At 46.9% G+C, this 21,554-nt stretch overlaps 1 protein-coding gene across 1 annotated transcript in view; it reads right to left on the minus strand.

The window, feature by feature from the left end:
- Nucleotides 1-21,554, minus strand: part of RYR3 (ryanodine receptor 3) — a 420,187-nt gene that overhangs the window by 223,411 nt on the left and 175,222 nt on the right. The window contains exons 21-29 of the mRNA XM_004380716.1: nucleotides 21,036-21,140; nucleotides 19,375-19,478; nucleotides 17,975-18,058; nucleotides 16,167-16,326; nucleotides 14,636-14,783; nucleotides 13,343-13,548; nucleotides 12,582-12,756; nucleotides 2,864-3,072; nucleotides 545-720 (exon numbers count right to left, since the gene is read on the minus strand). Of these exons, the coding sequence (XP_004380773.1) occupies nucleotides 545-720; nucleotides 2,864-3,072; nucleotides 12,582-12,756; nucleotides 13,343-13,548; nucleotides 14,636-14,783; nucleotides 16,167-16,326; nucleotides 17,975-18,058; nucleotides 19,375-19,478; nucleotides 21,036-21,140 (1,367 nt within the window). The remainder of the gene's footprint in view (nucleotides 1-544; nucleotides 721-2,863; nucleotides 3,073-12,581; nucleotides 12,757-13,342; nucleotides 13,549-14,635; nucleotides 14,784-16,166; nucleotides 16,327-17,974; nucleotides 18,059-19,374; nucleotides 19,479-21,035; nucleotides 21,141-21,554) is intronic.

Below are 21,554 nucleotides of genomic sequence, written 5' to 3' on the forward strand. Positions count from 1 at the left end.
GTTAATATCATCACACACACACAGACACACACACACACACAGACACACACACACACACACACAGACACACACACACACAGACACACACACACAGAGACACACACACACAGACACACACACACAGACACACACAGACACACACAGACACACACACAGACACACACACACAGACACACACACAGACACACACACACACAGACACACACACACAGACACACACACACAGAGACACACACACACACACAGACACACACACACACAGACACACACAGACACAGACACACACAGACACACACACACAGACACACACACACACACAGACACACACACAGACACACACACACAGACACACACACACACACAGACACACACACAGACACACACACACAGACACACACACACACACACACACCCCTTCATTTTTCTAAAACAAGGAGAACCTATGCAGCGGGTCCTCATGCTGAGGTCGAGTAAAAACCCACAAAAAGCCGACTCTGCGGCAGGCACAGGAGCACCTCTGTGAGCCCGGCGGCTGCGCCCTCACCTTTTCTGGAAAGCGTCAGTGTCCGCGCAGGGGGTGTGGCTGAAGGAGGAGTGGCATTCCACCGGCATGCTCAGACGGCAGTAGATCATGTTGGCGCTGCTGTTCTGCGTGCCGAACGTCTTGTGGGACACCTTGAGGCACGGCGGGCTGTCCATGGTGCCGTCAATCCTCATGACCTGGAAACACCACCAGTGCTCACCCTGATATACCTGACGGCGGGACCTCGATCCTGTTCCTCTTTCTCGCGCTGATGTAACGGGTGACAGGACATTCTGCAGACTATCAAACCAAAACTATAATTCTCATCAGCACTGGGACCCTGAGCTACAGGAAACAACAGATCTGCTTCTAGCTGGGAAAACTGGAGATTTGTAAACACACCCACTGGGTGTTCTACGAGTCCAAGGGTGGAAAACAGGTGCCAGACTGGGGGATGGCATCTAGGTGACGCAGTGCGATATCCACAGAGGCCGACCTGTCAGGTTAGCGGGTGTTACGGATTGAATTGTGTCCCCCCCCAAAATGTGAGTTATAAATCCTAAACCCCTTGTGGATGTAATCCCGTTTGGGAACAGAGGATCGCCTCTGTTATGTTAACACCATATCAGCCTAGGGTGTGTCTCAAGCCAGTCACCTCTGGGACATAAAAAGAGCGGATCAGGCACAGGGAGGCAAGCACTAACAGAGGGAAAGATACACATCCCATGAAGCTCACCAAGGAGCTGAGGAACAGAAGCTGAAGAGGGAAGGACCTTCCCCCAGAGCCGACAAAGAGAGAAAGCTTGCCCTAGAGTCAGCGCCCTGAATTTGGACTTCTTGCCTCCTAAAGTGTGAGAAAACAAATTTCTGTTTGTTAAAGCCTCCTACTTGTGGTATTTCTATTATAGCAGCAAAAGTAGACTAAGATGGGCGAAGTGGCTAAAGAAAAAAAAAAAAAAACTTTCCAAAGGTTTTCCTTGTCACGGGGCATGAGAATAACCAGATCACTTCCATCTCTGCCACACAGTCGGAGCCCCAGGGCTGAGGCTCCCAGGATCTCCTCTAGATACGGGGGAAGTCACTGTTCCAGGGCACAAGCAGTGCAGGGACGTGGAGGAGGAGAGACCAAAACTGGATTTTTGAGATGGGGGGGGTGCAGAGGAAGAGAACAGACTTACAATAAAAATTTCCTTACAAGCCAAGCATCTCCCCTGTTCTCTAGACCATAGTTTTTATCCTGGGGTCCACGAGTATGCTTAAATATTTTTGTGTGGTTTGTACGTTTTCGGAGTGGAGGGTGTCTTGATTCCATCAGTTTGTCAAGGAGGTTCATGACGTCCAAAAGTTTCAGAGCCACCTTTCTAAAGTAGTGCTCAGGGGGACTCAGAGGATTCCCAGTCCCTGCTGTTCAAGACTTAGAGGGGAGAGCAGGGGATCACAAACTGGTGCTTGTGGAATTCAGGCTGGAGGGTGAATTACACAAACTTCTAGTCAGGTGGAAACAGGTGCTGAATCTACCCCAACTAACGCTTCGATGGAGCCGATTTGTCCGACTTTCCATCAGCCCCACCCCACCCCTGAAAAATCCATAGCAGGCATGGGCAAAGCAGAGGCAAGCAGACGCAGAACCAGCACCCAAACCAGGCTCCTTACAACCTGGGCTCCTCTCAGCTCCTTCTACAGGGTGGGAGCTTCTTAATCAAGTCCTGCACACTTCTGCTTAAAATCTTGGAAATGGCACCAAAGAAATTAAACAGGCCAAAAAGACATCACGTTACAAACATGTAAGAATCATACCCAGGAAACGTAGTCCTGAGCCCATGTACTGAATTTTTTTAAACAAAAGAACATTTCAGGTCTCTAGAGACCATGCTGGAAAACCTGGTGGCGCAGTGGTTAAGAGCTCAGGCTGTTAACCAAAAGGTCAGCAGTTCGAATCCACCAGGAGCTCCTTGGAAACCATATGGGGCAGTTCTACTCTGTCCTATAGGGTCACTATGAGTCGGAATCGACTCGATAGCAATGGGTTTTTTGTTTTTAGATACTATATTGCTATCACAACAGCAATAGAAGGAGGTCTGCAGAAAATACAGTAGCCCAAACGGCTTGGGGATCTCTCTTCAAGGCTGACTCTGCAACATCAGGGTCCCTCGCAAGATGCAACGGAGCTGCCCCAATCCAGGTGCCTGCAGTTACAGCTCTGAGGGTCGGCAGAGAAGTGGCCGGGCAGTAGCCAGGCGGTGGACTTAGGTAAGCAGCCACCTGTTGACAGGAGAATTGGCGGGAGCTTAGTGCTTTGACCCACCTGGGTGCCAGAGCCAGCCCAGCGTGTAACGTTACCTCTATGTGTGGATGATCTTTTGGCACGCTGACAAACGTTGGCAGGCGTTTGCTGAACCACATGGCCACATCCCGGTTCATGTTGACCGCAAAAGGCTCAAAGCCCTCTTGGAGGCCGCACATGGTGTAATACTTGAAGGTACTGGCATCCATCCCCAGGTTCATGCGGCCAATCTGAGACAGCCCCAGAGAGCAGATGGGCACAAAGCCTGCAGAAGGGTCAAAGGGAGCCCTGCTTCAGCCGGCAGGTACCACCCCCAGGACACTCTGGGAAAGCTGACCCTTTGCTTCTCTAAGGGCTATGAGCCTCAAAAGGAAAGACAAGCCACTCTTTCTGCTCCTCCTGGTACGTAAGCTCAAGAACAGGAGGCTCCATGGAAATGGAGTTGATCGCTGCCCTTGGTATATGGGAAAGAAACATAAGCTTGGTTCAAAATCATTTTAGAAAAAAAGGAATCACCCATCTGTGGTTATTCTTAAGATAAAAATAAATATCAAATGTAAAAGTAAAGCAATGAGAGAAAAAAAGTGAAACTCCTTATGTATATCTTAATTAAGGAGCCCTGGTGGTGCAGTGGTTAAGAGCTCAGGCTGTTAACCAAAAGGTCGGCAGTTGGAATCCACCAGGCGCTCCTTGGAAATCCTGCGGGGTAGTTCTACTCTGTCCTATAGGGTCACTACGAGTCCGAACTGACTGGACAGTGACAGGTTTGGTGTTTTTGGTTTATGTTAATTAAAACTTATATTAGGCCTGGGAAATTTCAGATACTATCAAAAACAAAACAAAAACCGTAAAGACTGACTGTGCAAATTAGCTAATTTTTTTGGGTCTCGGCGTTTTCACCAGTGGAATGAGAGGACGGGACTAAAAGAGTCCCATGGTCCTTATATTTTTTTGAAATGAAACTATTTTATGAAGCACTTTCAGGCTGAAAGAAGAATTGGACAGAAAATACAGAGAACTTCCATATACTCCCTCTCCTTCCAGAACAGCTTCTTCTATTAGTAACTTTTTTAAAAAAATATTTTTATTGTGTTTTTGGTGAAAGTTTACACAGCAAAAGGTGCCCTTTTAACAATTTATATACAAAATGTGACACTTGTTACATTTTTCACAATGTGTCAACATTCTCATTATTTCCATTCTGGTTATTTCCATTAATCTAGTTTCCTTGCTCCCCACCCCTCATCTTTGCTTCAGGGTAACTGTTGACCGTTTGGTCTCACATAGATGATTTTTTTAAAAGGGTGATATTGTTTATTTCATAAGCCAATCTGTTATTTAGCTGAAAGGTGACCTTCGGGAGTGGTTTCAGTTCAATGTTGAAAGGGCATCTCAGCGCAATAGTCTCAGGGGTTCCTCTAGTCTCAACCAGTCCAGTAAGTCTTGCCTTTTTTAAGAATTTGAATTTTGTTCTACATTTTCTCCCAATTTATCCGGGATCATCTCTTGCATCTCTGGTCAGAACGGTTAGTAATGGTAGCCAGGCACCATCTAGCTCTTCTGGTCTCAGGGTAAATGAGGCCATGGTTTGTGTAAATTATTAGTCCTGCGGACTAGTTTCTTCTCTGAGTCTTCGGTTTCCTTCCTTCTCTATTGCATCTTTGGTTTTCTTCTTCCTCTATTGCTCCAGATAAGCAGAGACCAACAGTGGTCATCTTCCATATTAGTAACATCTTGCATTCCAGGGCCAATTTGTTACAACTGAAGAACCAATACTGATACGTTATTATTAACTAAAGTCCATAGTTTACATTAGGGTTCACTCTATGTGCTGTGAGCCCTGGTGGCACAGTCATTAAGAGTTTGGCTGCTAACTGAAAGGTCGGAGGTTCGAACCCACCAGCTGCTCCTTGGGAGAAAGATGTGGCAGTCTGCTTCCATAAAGATTTACAGCCTTGGAAACCCTGTGGGTCAGTTTTACTTGTCCTACGGGGTCGCTATGCGTCGGCATCGACTCAGCGGCAATGAGTTTTAGGCTCCATGTGTTGTACAGTTTTGACAAACATAATTTCACGCGTCCACCATTTCAGCATCATACAGAACAGTTTCACTGCCCTAAAAATCCCCTGTTCTCCACCTATTCATCCTTTCTCTCACCCTCTGAACTCCTGGGAACCACCAATCTTTTCCCTGTGTCTATACTTTTGCCTTTCCCAGAACGTCACACAGTTGGAATCTTACAGTATGCAGCTTTTTGGACTGACATCTTCTCTTAGCCATAGGCATCTGAAGTCTGTCCACGTCTTTGTGGATCCTTCCAGTTTTCAGAGGTTCTAAGAAGTTTTTAAACGCTAGTACTATGACTCCCTTCTTCTACAACACACAATTTACTAACTCCTACGCTCCTAGTCTACTGCTCCCCTCCCCACCTAAGCAGAAGAAGAGAGTTATGAGTAGGAACAGAAGAAAATTCCTCTCTCCCATCCTACGGCTATTGTCTCTCCAAGCTCGCTTCTGTATTCTGAACAGACCAAAGCAGGGGCTGAAATTGTTTGGCATTATTGCTTGGAGGCTATTTATAAATCATAGCTGTGGACCAACACATCGGCAAAGCAGAGAAAGCGCTAATTATCTCGCCTTTGGGAGGATGCGAAAGGCAGGCAGGTGGCTGGAGGGCAGCCGAGACTGCCTAGAGCACTTGGAAGGGGCGAACTGCCTCTTGTCCAGCGGCTAAGGCAGAGGTTCGAGCTCACCACAAAGAAAACCAGTGCCACTCCTAGGACAGAAGTCTTAACTTAAGGAAAATTTGGGGAGAATTTACAATGAACAGCAACTGCTTTCCTTCATAAGGTCTAAGACCAAAATACACTCTTCCTAGAGCAAATGTTATAACTTTTTATCTAGGCCATGAAGCTTCTATTTAAATAAGAAGCCACATAAATGAAAAGTAAATCCTTCATAAACTAGGTTGGTTACTTTCAGAAATGACGAACTCATTTGGCCCACCGGGGGTAGGGATGGGGGTGGTGGAACAGTTGCCATTGAGTCGATTCTGACTCACGGTGACCCCATGTGTGTCAGAGTAGAACTGTGCTCCGTAGGGTTTCCAATGGCTGATTTTTCTGAAGTTGATTGCCAGGTCTTTCTTCTGAGGTGCCCTTAGGTAGATTCGAACTTCCAACTCTCCATTAGTAGCGGAGCTTGTTAATTGTTTGTATTACTCAGGGACTCCAGATGCTTTTAACAACATTTCTAAACATGAAAGCACTTTGAAGTTATTTTGGAAGAATGAGGGTGATGTTCGTACAAAGAGTCTCCCCTCAGGACCACTGAGGACAGAGAGTAGACAGGTGGCAATGCCCCTCGGGAAGCTAGATGGACTGGCTAATTGGACAAGTTCTCACTCATGCAACATCCTATGCACTGTTGTGCTTCTGGCACTTCTGTACTAGGGACCATGACAGACGATGCCATCTCAATTCTCCAGAAAGAGATTTTAAAATGATGAACCTTTGGAAATCTGACAACAGAGGAGAAAGGATTGCTCGTCAGCAAAATGCCTTGTGTCCCCACACTGGGGGCAAAGGGCTCCCCTACATGCCATGAGAAGACGTGAAGGAAGAAGAAGAAACTGTCCCAATCCCAAGGAGCTTACAGAAATGGGGACGAGGGATGGACTCTAGGAAGGGAATGTTGTGCCATAAACCATCCCTACTCCCAAGATGGTATGGTGGTGTCTGCTGAGGGTCACCTAACCCAGAAAATCATCACGACAGAAGCTTCCTCTTGGAGCCGCAATCATGAAGCATTCTAACCTTGATGTGGGCAGAGAAAGCAGAGTCTATAGAGCATCTCTTGTTCCTTTCTCTCCATTAACTTGGCAGGTGGAAGGATCCAATAAGCAGGTTTAAAAGCCTGCGTGGGAAGCAGCAATAATGACAACTTTAGCCTCGGGACATACAAAGAGTTTCCTAGTCACAGCCTCACTGACAAGGTAAGACAGCAGAGAAGGAAGAAGGGCGATATTTGCACGAAGCCCTTTTCTCTAGGAATGCAGGCTCCTCAGCATTCCTAAGCTGTCTGCAGAAGGGCAGCCCCTTCCTGAGGATAAAATTTAGGATTTGACTGAGGTCACGAGGAGGGCTGGTGACAAACAGGACTAGATCCCAGACCCCGTGACTCACAGACCAGCTGCCAATCAGTGTGGGAGAGACAGTGTGACTGCTATAGGGGAGGTCACATCCCAGGGCAGAGGAGTGAACTCATTACAGAGGAAAATGCTATCTCTTAGGGGGCCGGAAGTCCTCCCTATAGGGGACAGCTGAGCACCACATGGGAATGAAGGCACATCAGCCAGATTCACACAGTGAGCAATGGGAGGGAGAATGGTGGGGACCTCCTGGGGGCTGAGTGGGTCCAGCAGGGGCAGCCCTGTAAAGCAGCAGAAGAGAAAGCCCAGAAAGGAAAAAGAGGCAAGATGAGCCCTCCTAAGGCTCTAGCGCTTTTCTCTCAGGGAAGGACACTTGATTTCTGGGAACACCTAATCTGCTCTCTCCACCTGGCTAAGAGGTGGGAGCTAATGACCTCTCCATTTCTAAAATTCCCTCACTTGAGATATTAAAACATCATGTAGTTTTATAACTCTGATGATAGATAGGTAAAGGGAGAAACAACAATAATACGAGAAACCACAGCAGCTGATATTTATCAAGTACTTGCTAAGTGCTCTTTAGATTTATCTCATTATTGTGCCCATTTTACAGATGAGCAAACTGAGGCTTCAAAAGTTGAGTAACTTGCTCACGGTCTGTCCGAGCAAGCAATGGGGACTGAGGCCAGGCTGCCTGTTTTCTCACTCTGACACTGACGTGCTTGGTGACTATTTCCTCACCTTCACATGATTTCCCTACGTGTCTATGTGTAACTGACCAGTTTGCCTCCAGGGCAGGCAGGTGGAGACCCACAGCGTCAAATCCCTCCAGGTCCCTTAGAAGAAAGGGCTACCCATACACAAGCAGCCACAAACTCACTAGAGTCGATCTAGATAAGAAGATTCCGTTGGTGAGGCTGCAGGGTGTTACCGCCAGCACTGGCTCTCAGGAACAAGGATTTATCCTTTTGCAACAACTCAGTTGACTTGTACCTCAAAGGAGATTGAAGAACTAAGAGGACAGAAAAATAAAAGGGAGAAAGAAATATCCCCCCTCCCGACATGCAGCCAAGAGATGCAATCATGCTGACCGACATCTTGGAAGAAGTTTGAGAACGCCTGAAAATGGTATCATTCTAAACCAAGACGTATGTAAGCAGATTTCCAGTCTCAGGAACGCAATTGCAAGAACACACGTATTTACGTTTTGTAGGAGACCCCAGGTTCTGGTAAACACTGCATCACAAAGTCTCACACTAGCTTTGTGACTAGGAAGGAGGTTAGCAGGCAAGTCATCTTCTTATAACTCAGGAGCTTGGAAAGAAACCAGTTCTCCAGAAAATTCCAACAATGGATCCATTTTCAATCCATTTCAAACTGAAGAAAGCCATGAGAGAGAATCACTACCAGTACTCACGGTACCAGCTGCCGTCAAATCGACTCCACTCACGGCAACCCCACGTGTGTCAGAGTAGAACTGTGCTCCATGGGGTTTTCAGTGGCTGACTGTTTGGAAGGAGATCACCAGGTCTTTCTTCTGAGGCATCTCTGGGTAGACTCAAACCTCCAACCTTTTGGTTAGCAGCTGAGTGCATTAACCATCTGCTCTACCCAGGGACTCCCCACTAGGACCACCAATGACAAAACTGAGATCTCTGGGAGACGTGGTTAGATGGCTGCCTCAGACCATTCCCGGGCTGTTTCTGGAGTCTGGATCCTGCAGCATATGTTTTACTCATTTATTTCATTTCCAGCTCAGCTTCATGAAGACAGGGCTCCGCGACATCAGTGAGAAGGCCACCAGCCTTGCAGAAAACACAGGAAGCAAGAGGCTATGCTCCCCAGCCACAGCCACCTTCTGAAGTACACCACCCACGGGAAGAGAGAATGACAGAGGGACCCTTGGTGCCAACGCTTTTGTGGACAGATGGCAGGGACACTTCCTGCAAGTAAGTTCCATCTGCTGCCTTGTGAAGGACTGCCCGCTGAGTCAGCCAATGGGCAGGGACAACCCGGGAGACCATCCCTACAGACGCACAGCTGGAGCGGGAGGCAGGCTGGCCCTCAGGCGGCAAGGGAGACCAACCCCCAGTGTCTCCAAGATGTCACACTCTCAGGTCTTGCAGGATGTTCAGGATTTTATCTTCTTTTCCTTCAAATTGAATAAACAAGAAGGCTAATAGTGAAGGTTCACCTTAGAGGCTTTTGAGCTTCCAGATGCCTTCAGTGATAACATTGAGAGCTACGATGGTTCAGGCTGGGGACAAGGGTAGAACACAACAGTTGAAAAAATTCTAATGAGGTAGATAAGCGTAGATCACCTATGATGCATTAGCGGACTGAGATAAGAACTTATAAGTAACAGAGAAAAAAACAGCCATGAATTCTAATGTCCGCCCCACTCTTTCCTGCAAAGGGCTAAAAACATCCCTGCACACAGCAATTCCCACTGGGCTAATGGCTTGAATCAAGGCTGGCAAGCTGGTCATAAGAATACAACCAGATAGGGGATTTTACTTTCTGGGGGGCTACAATGCATACAAGGTCGTATTTTCAACAGATGCTTTTCCTAACAGCTCAAGGCAAGAACTGTTGCCTCTTTCCACGTAATGCAGAGAACAGAGAGATGCTATATGGTTATTCTGGGCTCTGGGCTACCGTGATCAGAGAACGGCATGCCGACTTCTTTTCAACTGCCCCTCGGCCAAGTCCGGAGCCCTCACAGAACTGACAGAGCCTTCCAGTTACCTTGTCTCTGTGTTATTACAGTGTGAGACAATACTACAGTATAATGTGTTAACACATTACAATTCTATTACCAAACGGCTTCCTAATAATAGACTTTGTTCTTCTGAAGGTCAGATCATGTCTCTGTACACAAAAGGTCTATGAGGCATCTCTTTTGTTACAACACAGATGATCTCTAAAACCACATTTACCCGAAAACACTTCTCTCCTTTATAGCAACCCTATGTTCAAGCTGTTTAGCAGCCCTGTTTCCTAGAGAGTGAAGTCCGAGGGTACTTGGTCCAGAGTAGACAATAAAACTTTCTTGAATAAAAGGGCTCAGTCTTGATATTCGAGGCTATAATCTGCACCGTATCTGCCTATACACTTCATCTCCCATAAACACCCTATACAAACCTTCCGTCAAACTGTTCCCCACTATTGTGCAGTTTTTGAGTCTACGTCACGATTCCGGTCACGCGCCCTGATGGGACTACCTTTCTCCTCAGCCAGTGGCCATCTTGTCTTCTCTCACATCCAGCTTAAAGCCTGTTCTTAGAGAATTTTCACTCCGTGTTAGTCATTTACCATTGATAACTTACTGCTTTGCATTCTTGGTCAACTTTTCATGTTTTCGTTGTATTTGTTTCTACAACGAGCAAATGAGCCCCTTAATACCGATACCACTTGGCATTTGTATATGCTTTAGACTACTGCTTCTCCAGCATTAAAGTGCACAGAAATAACCCGAGAATCGTGTTAGAACGCAGTCTGGTCTGGGGTCCTCGCTCTGAGAAGCCAGGCTTTGGACTTTACAAAGTTCTCATGACTGCACAACATACAAGAGTCTTACCTCCTCCTTACAGAGGAGCCAAAGGCTCACACGTAAGTAACTGCCCCAGGTTACAGAATAGGAGAGTCAAGAAAAGGACCCGGGTCTTTGGACTCTTCTCCCCAGCGAGCCACTTTCCCCGGGGACGAGCCTGCATCTTCTAGTTCTTTGTGTTCTTTCTGGCCTAAAGAAGAGGGCACTAGGTGTGGTGGATGTTGTTGTTGTTGGTTCCGACTCACAGTGACCCCAGTACAACAGAACGAAACACTGCCTGGTCCTGCGCCATCCTCACAATCGTTATGCTTGAGCCCATTGTTGCAGCCACTGTGTCAATCCATCTCGTTGAGGGTCTTGCTCTTTTTCGCTGACCCTCTATTTTACCAAGCATGATGTCCTTCTCCAGGGACTGATCCCTCCTGACAACATGTCCAAAGTATGTGAGACGTAGTCTCGCCATCCTTGCTTTTAAGGAGCGTTCTGGCTGTACTTCTTCGAAAACAGAGGTACGTGGTGGGTACTTGGCAAATACTGCTTCCCAAGAGCAGTATCAGAAGATGGTTCTCTCACACGGCTCTGATGTCCACCTGCAGTATTTCCTCTCCTTCGCCCCTGCACTACCCCGTAAGCCACTGTTTCTGCTGGTGACATGTCCCGCTTGTCTCCCCACACAGGATCTTTCTTTAAAAATTTGACTTTAAACCTTTTTCAGAGGGCATTAACTAATGACTCCATCTAGCTTTAGTCATCCTGTCTTTCTAGGAAAATACACTGACTCACAACCTTTCTGTTTTCCCAACTATCTGGCTCTTAGAAAAATCTTTAAAGCTCTTTAAAGCCACAGATGGAAGTGCAAGTTGCAGATCACAGGTGTCTGCAAAAGTGTGAAAGTGATTTATAATGCAAAAACCGCTATGTAAATAGTCTTTCTATTAGACATACACATTCATATTTTTGTGCTGCCCTTGCCTATGAGGTTATATCTTTCAGGTGTCTAGGCGGAAACTGTTTCTTTTTTGTGAAGTCCTAGAAATTTAGAGCTAGAAGGAGCCCTGATCATTTACAGAAGGGGAAATGAGGCCCAAAGAGGTTAAATGAGGTCAGCCCAAGATGACATAAGCGGGCAAAGGCTGTAGGAGAGCCCAAGACTGTGGATCCAGAGCAGACTTTTCTTCTCTCAACCACTCTGCTTCCTCCTCATCTATAATGAAGAAGCAGAAATCAGTACAGAACCGAGCAACAGCATATGTGCAGAGGAAGTACTAACTCATTTTCGTAGACTTTTCTATCCGGGAAGGACACTGGCACCTCCGCCATCTATACTCTTATTCTCTGGTAGAGATGAAGACAGAGAAGCCCAGAGAGGTTGAGGGAAGACTCTCTGGATGCCGCACAGCTCATTAGGAGGGAGTCCGCTGCCTCTCCTACGTGCCCACAAACTTGTATACACAGCACAGTTGTGTAGACAAGAAATAATAAGCACCAATTGCTCTTTTGTGTAGCTGGAAGCATTGCCTTGATTGCGGTCTATTTCATGGCCATTGATAAGTACAACTGTGCTTGGATTTCACAAATGTGCATGAATTTCAAAGTAAATTATCTTTCATTCAAGGGAACAGCTAAGTCAAACCTTTGTGTTTCAATGATTTCAATCATAGCATCAAGTTTCATTAGACAAACGTGCAGACTGACAATTCAAATTAGAATAAAAGCATACTTTTTAACAACCCACCGATCTTTCGGTCCTGCCAAGGACATTAGTTCATATACAATTAGCATTTCCTTTGTAATCCTGGGAAACCCTAACATGCAAAGGTGCAGGGTAGGGAATTACAGAGGAGAGCTTACTGGTAAATCTGTCCGTAATTTTAGAACGTATTTCTGCTGCACATAGCAATTATCACTATTATTTGTCTTAACTCTTCATAAATCATAGTATAGGGGCTCATCTTCATCATCAGATTTTCAAATATGCAAAGGGCAACAAACAAGGAGGGAGAAGAGCTGTCCCTGGATTTCCCTTTAAGCTCACGCATTTGGGATGGGGCAGGGTGGTAGGTAGACTTACCATTCTCGATCTCGTAGTCAGCGAAGGCAAGTTCAGAGCCTTTGTTTGTGATTAGCAGCTCCCCATTGAGTGTGAAGATCATGGAAGCATCATCCAGGTTAATCATACATCCAACCACATCTCCCGGCTGCCAGGTACGCCCAAAATAGCCACTCCCTTGATGCCAACGCTGGCCCTAGAAAACAAGACTTCAGGGCTTAGTGAAACGGGAGGTCCTACGAATGCCCTCTTCAGCTAGAGCAATGACCACATGAGCATTTCTCCTCACTGGCAGTGGTATACGATTTCTACAGGGCACTCACTTCTCTGCCAAGGACAACAGACAGAGAGGAGGGGTCCATCTTCCAGAAGAATGAATCTGACACACATAAAGCCTCTTCTGAACAGGTGGCCTGGGTCTCCTGATTCCCAGTCTGCTACGACACCAAGCAGAATTCCCTCTAGAGCAAAGTGGTAAGATTTCTCCACATACTGGCTGCACAGTGTTCTACAAACTGCCTCTAGAGTAGAGGTAATGAACCAGGGTGCAAGAGCAGATTTGGAGGTGACTATAGAAAGGACTTGGTCATATAATCCTCCTTGTCACCAGAGCAAATCAACACTCACTAGGAGATGTTCATTCAATGCTCTAAATTAGCCACTGATGGTAGCCACTCACTTCTGAAACCACAGATCCAGACACTCAATACTTCTAGCTTCCTGGGAAGGGTTTGGAGAAGAAAACCTTGTACTGAGGATGTGTCGACACTATCCAGACTCACCCTGCTGCCTTCAAACACAAAGGCTTGGTCATCGGCCCCCAGCTCAACGTCAGGCCGGCAGCCTGGTCTGGCCCAGCCGACCCGCATGTCTCCTCCAGTTACCACCTCAAACTCAAAATACCACTTTCCAGATCGCACTGCGTAAGACCGCTCTACCCGGAAAAACCGGATCTTGTCTATACTGACTTTCTCCACCGTTGGGTCAGCTGTTGTGAGAAGGAAAGGGAGGGAAAAAGAGAACAGAGATCTTTAATAATTAGGGGAAATCCCTCAACAGAATGGAGTTTGACAACACACACTGACCACAGGTCTCCTACTCTCCAATACAGCGTTCTGTTCATAACACTCATTATCATCACCATAGGAGCCCTGGTGGTGCAGTGGTTTAACTTGGCTGCTAACCGAAAGGTTGGCAGTTTGAACCCATCAGCTGCTCCACAGGAGAAAGATGTGGCAGTCTGCTTCCAGAAAGATTTACAGTCTTGGAAACCCTATGGGGCAGTTCTCTTCTGTCCTACAGAGTCGCTATGAGTTGAAAGTGGCTTGACGGCAGTGGGTTTGGTTTTTTGGGTTATCATAACCATATCATATGGTAATAATAACAATACAAGCCACCATTTACTGAGTGATTCCTTTGTAGGTGATCCTTTGGAGACCATTTATCTCAGTTTTTCCTCATAGCAACCCTGTGAGGTCAGCATTATTGTCACCATTCTACAGATGATGAAATTGAAGCTCAGATGGTTCAATCACTTGTTAAATCACTTCATCAAAGGTCACAGAGCCAGTAGGCTGAGGAATCAGGATCTGAACCCAGGTCTGTCTGAACTCCACAGCCATCCCCTCAACCATTAATGTAACAGTGTCCCAGTGGCCTATGGTACTTATTGGTTGTAAGATGACAATGGTGTGCTTATCAATTGTAAGCCGATGATTTTAATCAACGATAGAATTTTATTTGGAGATCAGATTATCTGGAAAATAAGAGAAATAATGGTGACCTGGTTTTGTGACCAGGTATTCCAAAAAGACTCAGCTATTCTGGAGAATAACTTAATCCCTGTGGCACTGGGTCACAGAAGTGCTTGTCATAGAGACATCTGTCAATGGGGCAATGTTTTCTATCAGACATGGTCCCTATTTTATTAAGAATATACCAGTTAGTCTTTTAGTGCTCTTCACCATGAATACCATTTCTAACGGGACAAGCAAGACCTACTTAAGGTTAGCATTTCCCCCGAAGTGGACCTGTTCGGTACACTGGGGCCAGAATGAACAATCTCAACTCATTACCTAGTTCTTGGTCTGATGGCTCAATGTTATACCCATAAGCAACAAACGTTCGAACCGCTTCTCGAAGGCTGTCCCTGTTGGACTTCTTGGTGCGCTCATCCAGTAATGCATATGGTACCAGACGCGGATTTCTCTTGTTCTTCAGGTCCTGCGTGAGGTCAGAGAAAGAGGTACTGGGAAGACGCACTTAACTCTACAAAAGCTCCTTCCACTCACGTATCTCCAGCAACCGTCCTGCTTTCTGGCTGGCTCACGTGAGTCTGTTAGCTCTTCCCTCAAGTGCCTTGGTATTTAGCAATGTACATATTTGCTATTTCTCTTCAGGATTAAATGAGTATGAACTGAATAACTGTTCCTAATGTTCAAAGCTAGCATCCAACACCACATTTTAATGTGTCAGCCTGTGAATAAAATGAAGGATCACAAAAACTGGTTAGAGACCTCCATTCCCAAGGCAAGGCAGATGGGGATTTGAGTAACTATTCCTCTATGGAAAATCACGCCATGATTTAAATTGTTACAGCCTCTTCACAACAGCCTCTAAATGGGCCTCCATAGAGAAGCATCAGAAAAGGTGGCAGAGCCAATGTCTGTATCATTGCAGTGGGCACTTTCCTGGGAGGGTCCTTCTCAGTTCCTTAGGGGGACCAAAGAGACAACAATGGTAACCACAGTGGCAAGTAACCACAAGCTAATATATGGCACTATGTTTTGAGCCACCCGCCCCCTTTCTGCCATGGTTCCCTTAGCTGTGGACTTCTTGGCTTCCAGACAAGCACGGGTTCAGAGGCTCAGGTAGGAAGTACTAAATGTGCATACAGCTAACCCTGAACCTCCCTGATACTAACCCTACCACTGGTGGCTAGAGACTAGAGAAGCCTTTTGTGGAAAGAAGTGTGCCAGATGGTAAGGTCCCAAACTCTGCATAATTCCTTGTTGTGCCCTGGTTCTCAAGCTGCCTCCTACTCCAGCCCAGAGCTCTGCCCAGGAATCCTCAGCCTGATGGGCTGAAGGAAGGGCGCACAGAGAAATCCAAAGAAATTCCTAGTCTCTCCCTCTCCCAGGCTAGCTTCCCCCTGTTTTCACTTTCACTGGTAGATCCTTGAACCATCCCAGAAATACTGCTGACTTGTGACACTGATTTGTGTGAGCCTTAGCTTGGCCTGGGTGGGTGGCATGATAGTGTAACTCTCCGCGATGCAAGCAGCGAGACAGAGGGTGAGATAAGATGCAGGTGAGGAGGGTATGTGAGCAGGGCGGCACATAAGGTAAGTGGGTCAGGGTGACAAAGGAAAAGGTATGCCTAGACCATTTCTGCAAAACTGGAACTGTGCCTGGAGTCCACGTCAGTGCGACCATTACAAATTCCATCCGGTCCCAGGATTCTATAAATGCACACATCGAGCTGTGAGGGATAGAGCACAAGGGCAACCTCCATCTTCCGCTCTCACAGTCACCAAAGCAAAATGGCAGTATGACGAACGACCACACTTCCCACCTTCTGCAGCATGCCCGACTCGGCACTCCTCACCTGCTGAACGCCATAGGTCCATCCTTGTTTGATTCTGTCTTTTGCCCAAACATTATGTGCATTCTCTGCAAGCTTATCCACTAAAATTTCTTGAGGAGGCAACAGCTTCACATCAGACAAATCCAAAGGGGCTGGCTTATAGCCATTGGACATCATGTAGCTATAAGTGAATGGAAAATTATATATTCTGAACAGATCTGTTGTGACTCTCCCATTCCAGATTTTTGACCAACAGCACATGGTAAGAACACTGGGTAAATGAGGCTACAGGCACAGCTTCCACACTTGGGTGAAATGGGGATCTTGGTTATATTTCAAGCCTATAGATGAAGCCCCTCATCAACCACCCTTCTTGCCAAAGTGGGCGGACAGTGCAAATCTATCCTCGTTTCTAAGAAAACCACTTAGGTGCCCAACCAACGATGAGCACGTTCACAGTGCCACGACAGTGCCAGGAGCTCCTCTGCACCACTTCAAAACACAATTACACCCAGATTGGCAATACAGGACCTTGGGGCCAAACAGTTTCTTATAAAATCAGCACTGATCACTCAGACTTAGGAAGCTAACGTTCTAATTTTGGAATTACGAAATTATCATGACATCAGAGAATTTGTGAGCTTGCAGTGACCTCAGCGATGAGCTGTACAGGCTAGGAGTCACAGCCTCGTCTCTTTGGGGGTCAGGGAGTTAGTGGGAGTATGTGGAACAGCTCCTAGGAGCACAGGCATCTACACCGTGTGTGTGGTGAGGACCGGGGCACACCGTGGGGTGAACCTCAGGAGAACAGCTCCTGCTTAAGTCACAGCTGGGCACAGTCACTTGGAACGGTGAGTCCAGAGGTGCCTACAGTCACAGGGTCACTGACTGCCCAGAGCAGGGCTAGAACCTAAATGTGATGACTCAGATCAGGGCTCACTCCACCTAGGAGCCTCTGAGCAGCAAGAGATACAGAACCCACTGCAGGCCTGAGATACTGCCCTCATCCACCTTTCTCAGGACTTCAGGGTCTGATCTTGAGCGACACCAGCATGGGCTCTGGGGCGCAGGACCAAGCAGCCTCGCCAGCAGTCTGTCCCTCCCGCTGCTGCTTCTCACGGCACTGTGAGTGCATCTGAGAGGGGAGCTTGGTGGCTGGGGAGTGGAACAGGGAAGAAGGGGACGATGAGCATCTGATTCACGCTGGCACTGCTGTGGGCTCCAGAGTAATTATGCCACCCGTGTGTGAACACCCGCGCACGCACCCAAGGCTGGTGCACGCGAGACACGGAGAGTGTGAGTAAGCCAGCAGGTGCTCTGAGCGAGTCTGGGTGTGCGGGAACAGGAGACTCTATGAACATGGGGGTTGCAGCGAGTGCAGGACACACACAGATGTGGGGCCACATTCAATCTGGGCAGAGCCAACATTTCAACAAAGGATTTGTAAGGCTGGCCCAATGCCGGGGGGCGGATCTGTGCCGTGGTTACCAACCATCTTCAGGCTTTGGTGCCAACTGCGATCCCTAGAGGTCAAGGATGGTGCACCCACCCGAGGGCTCTGCACCTCCTAGCTCAAACCCAACGAAACAGTGCGAACACTAGGCAAAAAGAGCCGCGTAGGGAACACCTTGAAACACTTCTATTTCGGCAGGTTCCTATGTGGGGGCTTTAGCACGACCTAAGGAACTGGGAGCCACCCTAAACTGGTCCTCGGGGTATCTGAGGCTGTCGTCTGCATCCCCAGTTTCTGCACGTGGGCCTCCCAATCTCTCAGTTTATAACCCCAGGCGGAAGCACTGACGGCTGGAGTCATTTAAAAGATCACTTACTTTTTGGGTAGTTTGACTTTCTTGAGATCTTCCTCAGCAGCTGGATTAGCATGAGCAATGTGGCATCCCAGGGCCAGGAGGGTTCTGCGACATTAAGAGAGGGATGGGACTAGGATCTACTGCAAGGTAAGGGATCACGAGAACGCTAACCCACTTCAGAGACAATAGCCGTTCACCTAGACCAGGGGTTGGCACACTTTTCTGTAAAGGGCCAGGAATAAATATTTGAGGCTTTATAGACCATACGTCTCTGTTACAGCTACTCAGCCCTCCCGCTGCAGAGTGAAGGCAGCCACAGACAATAACTCAACCAATGAGCTTGGCTGTGTTCCGATAAAACTTTACAAAATTAGGTAGCTGGCTAGATTGGCCCATGGGCCATAGTCTGCCAATGTCTGATTTAGATGATCAACCCAAAAACCAAACCCATTGCTGTCAAGTCGATTCCAACTTGCAGCAACCCTATAGGACAGAGTAGAACTATACCACAGGGTTTCCAAGGAGCGCCTGGTGGATTCAAATTGCCAACCTTTTGGTTAGCAGCCAAACTCTTAACCACTGTGCCACCAGGGTTTGACAGCAAATATAAAACTACAAAAGAGAACGTTCATTAATAGTCCCTCTTGAAGACATTTTCCAGTGTTAGGATTACATCCTGCTTCTCTGATTCTATGCAACAGGTGAGATTCTAGTATTAACTCTGTAAGCCAGCAGGTATTTACTGCTTGGCACCCGTGTGCCTTGAGCTGTGCTTGACACCATAAGGTACCAAAGCTGTACCCTTGAGAGCATCAATGTAAATGAAGACATCACACGTGGGAGCCTATGGGACAAGGCAGCATTACAGAGCATTATTATACCACCCAAACTACAATGTTGAAAAGCAGAGAACAGAGAAATATAAAGCTGAGAGTGTATTGTGTAGAACAGGCAATGAACACAAAAGGAATTCAAGATGGGAGACTCCAACCTGGGCTATAAAAGTTAGGCTCTGAAGTAGGCTTTTAACTACAGATGAGATCATGAAGCAGTTAAAAGGTGTCGTAAAATTAAATGCTAGCGAATCAAACCATGTTTCCCACTGGTTTTTCAGAAATGCTTTGTCTTCTTTTCCTGATTTGAGCTGTAAGAGGCATTTGGTTATTTGATTCTAAGTTTCTCTCCTTTTTCTCCTGTCGCTTGCCTCTCCCTTGTCCCTGGCAAAAAGGAAATGGCCTCTAAAGAAATATATACACTAGATAATAATGGCGGAGCAGTCATTCATTATGATAGACCCTCCTGTGGCATGAATAATCACCATTCCCGTTTTCCGGGCCAGAGACATACCTCTGCAGTTTAGTTATAACGCAGTGATCATCCACTTACTGCTTAGTTCAAATTCCACCCAATTAAACACTCACTTTAGGGTTTCCGTGGACATTTGCAGGTTATAGTTCTTCTCCGTTTCGGGGAGCTTTGAAAACTCCACAAGGCAGGGGTGTTGTCTTTCCATGTCAGCCCGCATCTAGGTGACGACGTGAGAAAGAATATAATTTAAATTGCGACAGCTGGCACTGCCTCAGAAAACTAAAAAAGGTCAGACGTTGCAACACGGCCCACACCACCCAGATCAGGCAAGACCAAGACAGCTATTTGCTGATAGGCAGACAGACAGTCTTCTCTCCAGTAAATGATACGTACGGTCCTCAAACTACCCAGGGCCCATGCTGTGGGGATTTGTTCTCAGTCAGGTGTTTGCATTCAGAACATACTTCCCCAGAGAAGCAATTTTACACGTGGTAGCCATGCTTCCACTTGTCCCAAGTCCATATGACCACAATGCTCCTGAACATAAAGACCACAGACTCTGGACCAGAGCTAGCCAACAGAAATACAATGCCAGCCACAAATGTGAACCACCTTTGTCATTTCAATTTTTCTGGTAGTCACATTAAAAAAGGCAAAAAGAAAGAGACGACATTAATTTTGCTGTATTTTATTTAACCCAATATAGCCCAAATATTCTTCTAACATGTAATCAATTAAAAAATTATGAGATAGTTTACATTTTTTTCATACTAAGTCTCCAAATTCCAGTGTGTTTTACATTTACAGCTCATCTCAATTCATTCTGAGCGCTCAGTAGCCACATGGGGCTAGTGGTTATCATAGTGGACGACGAAGATCTAGACATTAGCTAATTCATTAATTCATTCGGTCTACTACGTGGCAGACTCTGAGCTAGACATTAAAAATTCAGTGGTGAGCCCGGACAGACAAAGTCCCATCCTCATGAAGCATACTGTCAAATGAGGTAGAAATAAAGATAAAACTGCCCTTGTGGTAAATTCCCCAAAAGAGAGGTCTGTGGTATTATAGAGAGCACAAAGCTGTCATCAAGAGCTGGTCACATATAAGGAGAATGTTTGCACAGTAGCCATATAAATAAGTGTTAGAGTGCAGGCACCCTTCAGTAACTTAGCTGGAATGTGTGTGATTTGAATGTCAAGGTGATCGGAAGCTTCCGAACTCACCTATCCTTCTGCCTTCAGACCTGACCTTACACAAATCACTGAGCAAAATCAATTAACATTCTTTTTGAAAAATGCTTTCTAGTGGGAGAGATTCCCTAACCACCTCTGAGTGCCCGTTAATCTTAGTGAACCACATTACGTCTGAAAACCACATTAAACAATGCCTGATTCCAAGCAATGAATCACCTCTTCACCACCCACGCAGGGAGAACAGCTCTCTCTGAAGGGACTGGGACACCAGAGTGCTCTGAAGGAGGCGCTGTGGAGCGACTGGATCCCACAGCCCCCCAAAACGAGGGACACCAGCATTAGGTGGTAAGAGGGGGACAGACTCCTGGTTCTGTCTGTGAAGAGCTGGCCTCCCCAGCGCCCCGACCACTGAGCTCTTCAGCTGCTGCCGACCGCAGCGGAAGTTAAGACACAGGGTAGCCAGAAGGGAGCAGGTTCTGGCTTCTGAGGTTCTCACACTCGTTTGTGTCTTCGAAGAACTCTTCCAGGTAACAAGGCAATCCAACCCTCCCCTCTGGCCTGGCCAGTGAAAAACATACCTTGCCAAAAGTCCACCCAAGCTCTATTTTATTCATGCCCCAAAGCTCGTGGATATTTTCAGCCAGTCTGTCTCGGATTTTCTCCAGGTGAGGTGGGCAAACAACCTGAAAGGGAACGGGACACGTGGACATCAGAGCTACGAGGATCGAACGTACCGGAATCTATCGACACACCTCCACAGGTCAGGTGCCCCAGTCGAATTGACAGGCACGGCTCGGAGGAGAGGCTGCACCTCTCCGACCTCGTCCGACGTGACCCAGATGCTCCAGCTCTCCTCTTCCCCAAAACTCCTTTCTCCCTCGGCTTCCTCTCTGCTCGGGGCTGCCTTTCTGACCACCCCATCAGTCTTCTTGACACACGTTTCTGTGACACGTTCTTCACTTGTGCGTGCTTCCCTGGCCTGTCCCTTCTCACCGAGGTCACAATGTGTCACAGCTCTGTGCCCTCCTATATGCCTCCTCTATCCTTATTAACTCTGCCCACCATACATATAACACACACACACACACACACACACA

The sequence above is a fragment of the Trichechus manatus genome, unplaced genomic scaffold (assembly GCF_000243295.1).
Source record: "Trichechus manatus latirostris isolate Lorelei unplaced genomic scaffold, TriManLat1.0 scaffold00076, whole genome shotgun sequence".
Taxonomy (NCBI): domain Eukaryota; kingdom Metazoa; phylum Chordata; class Mammalia; order Sirenia; family Trichechidae; genus Trichechus; species Trichechus manatus.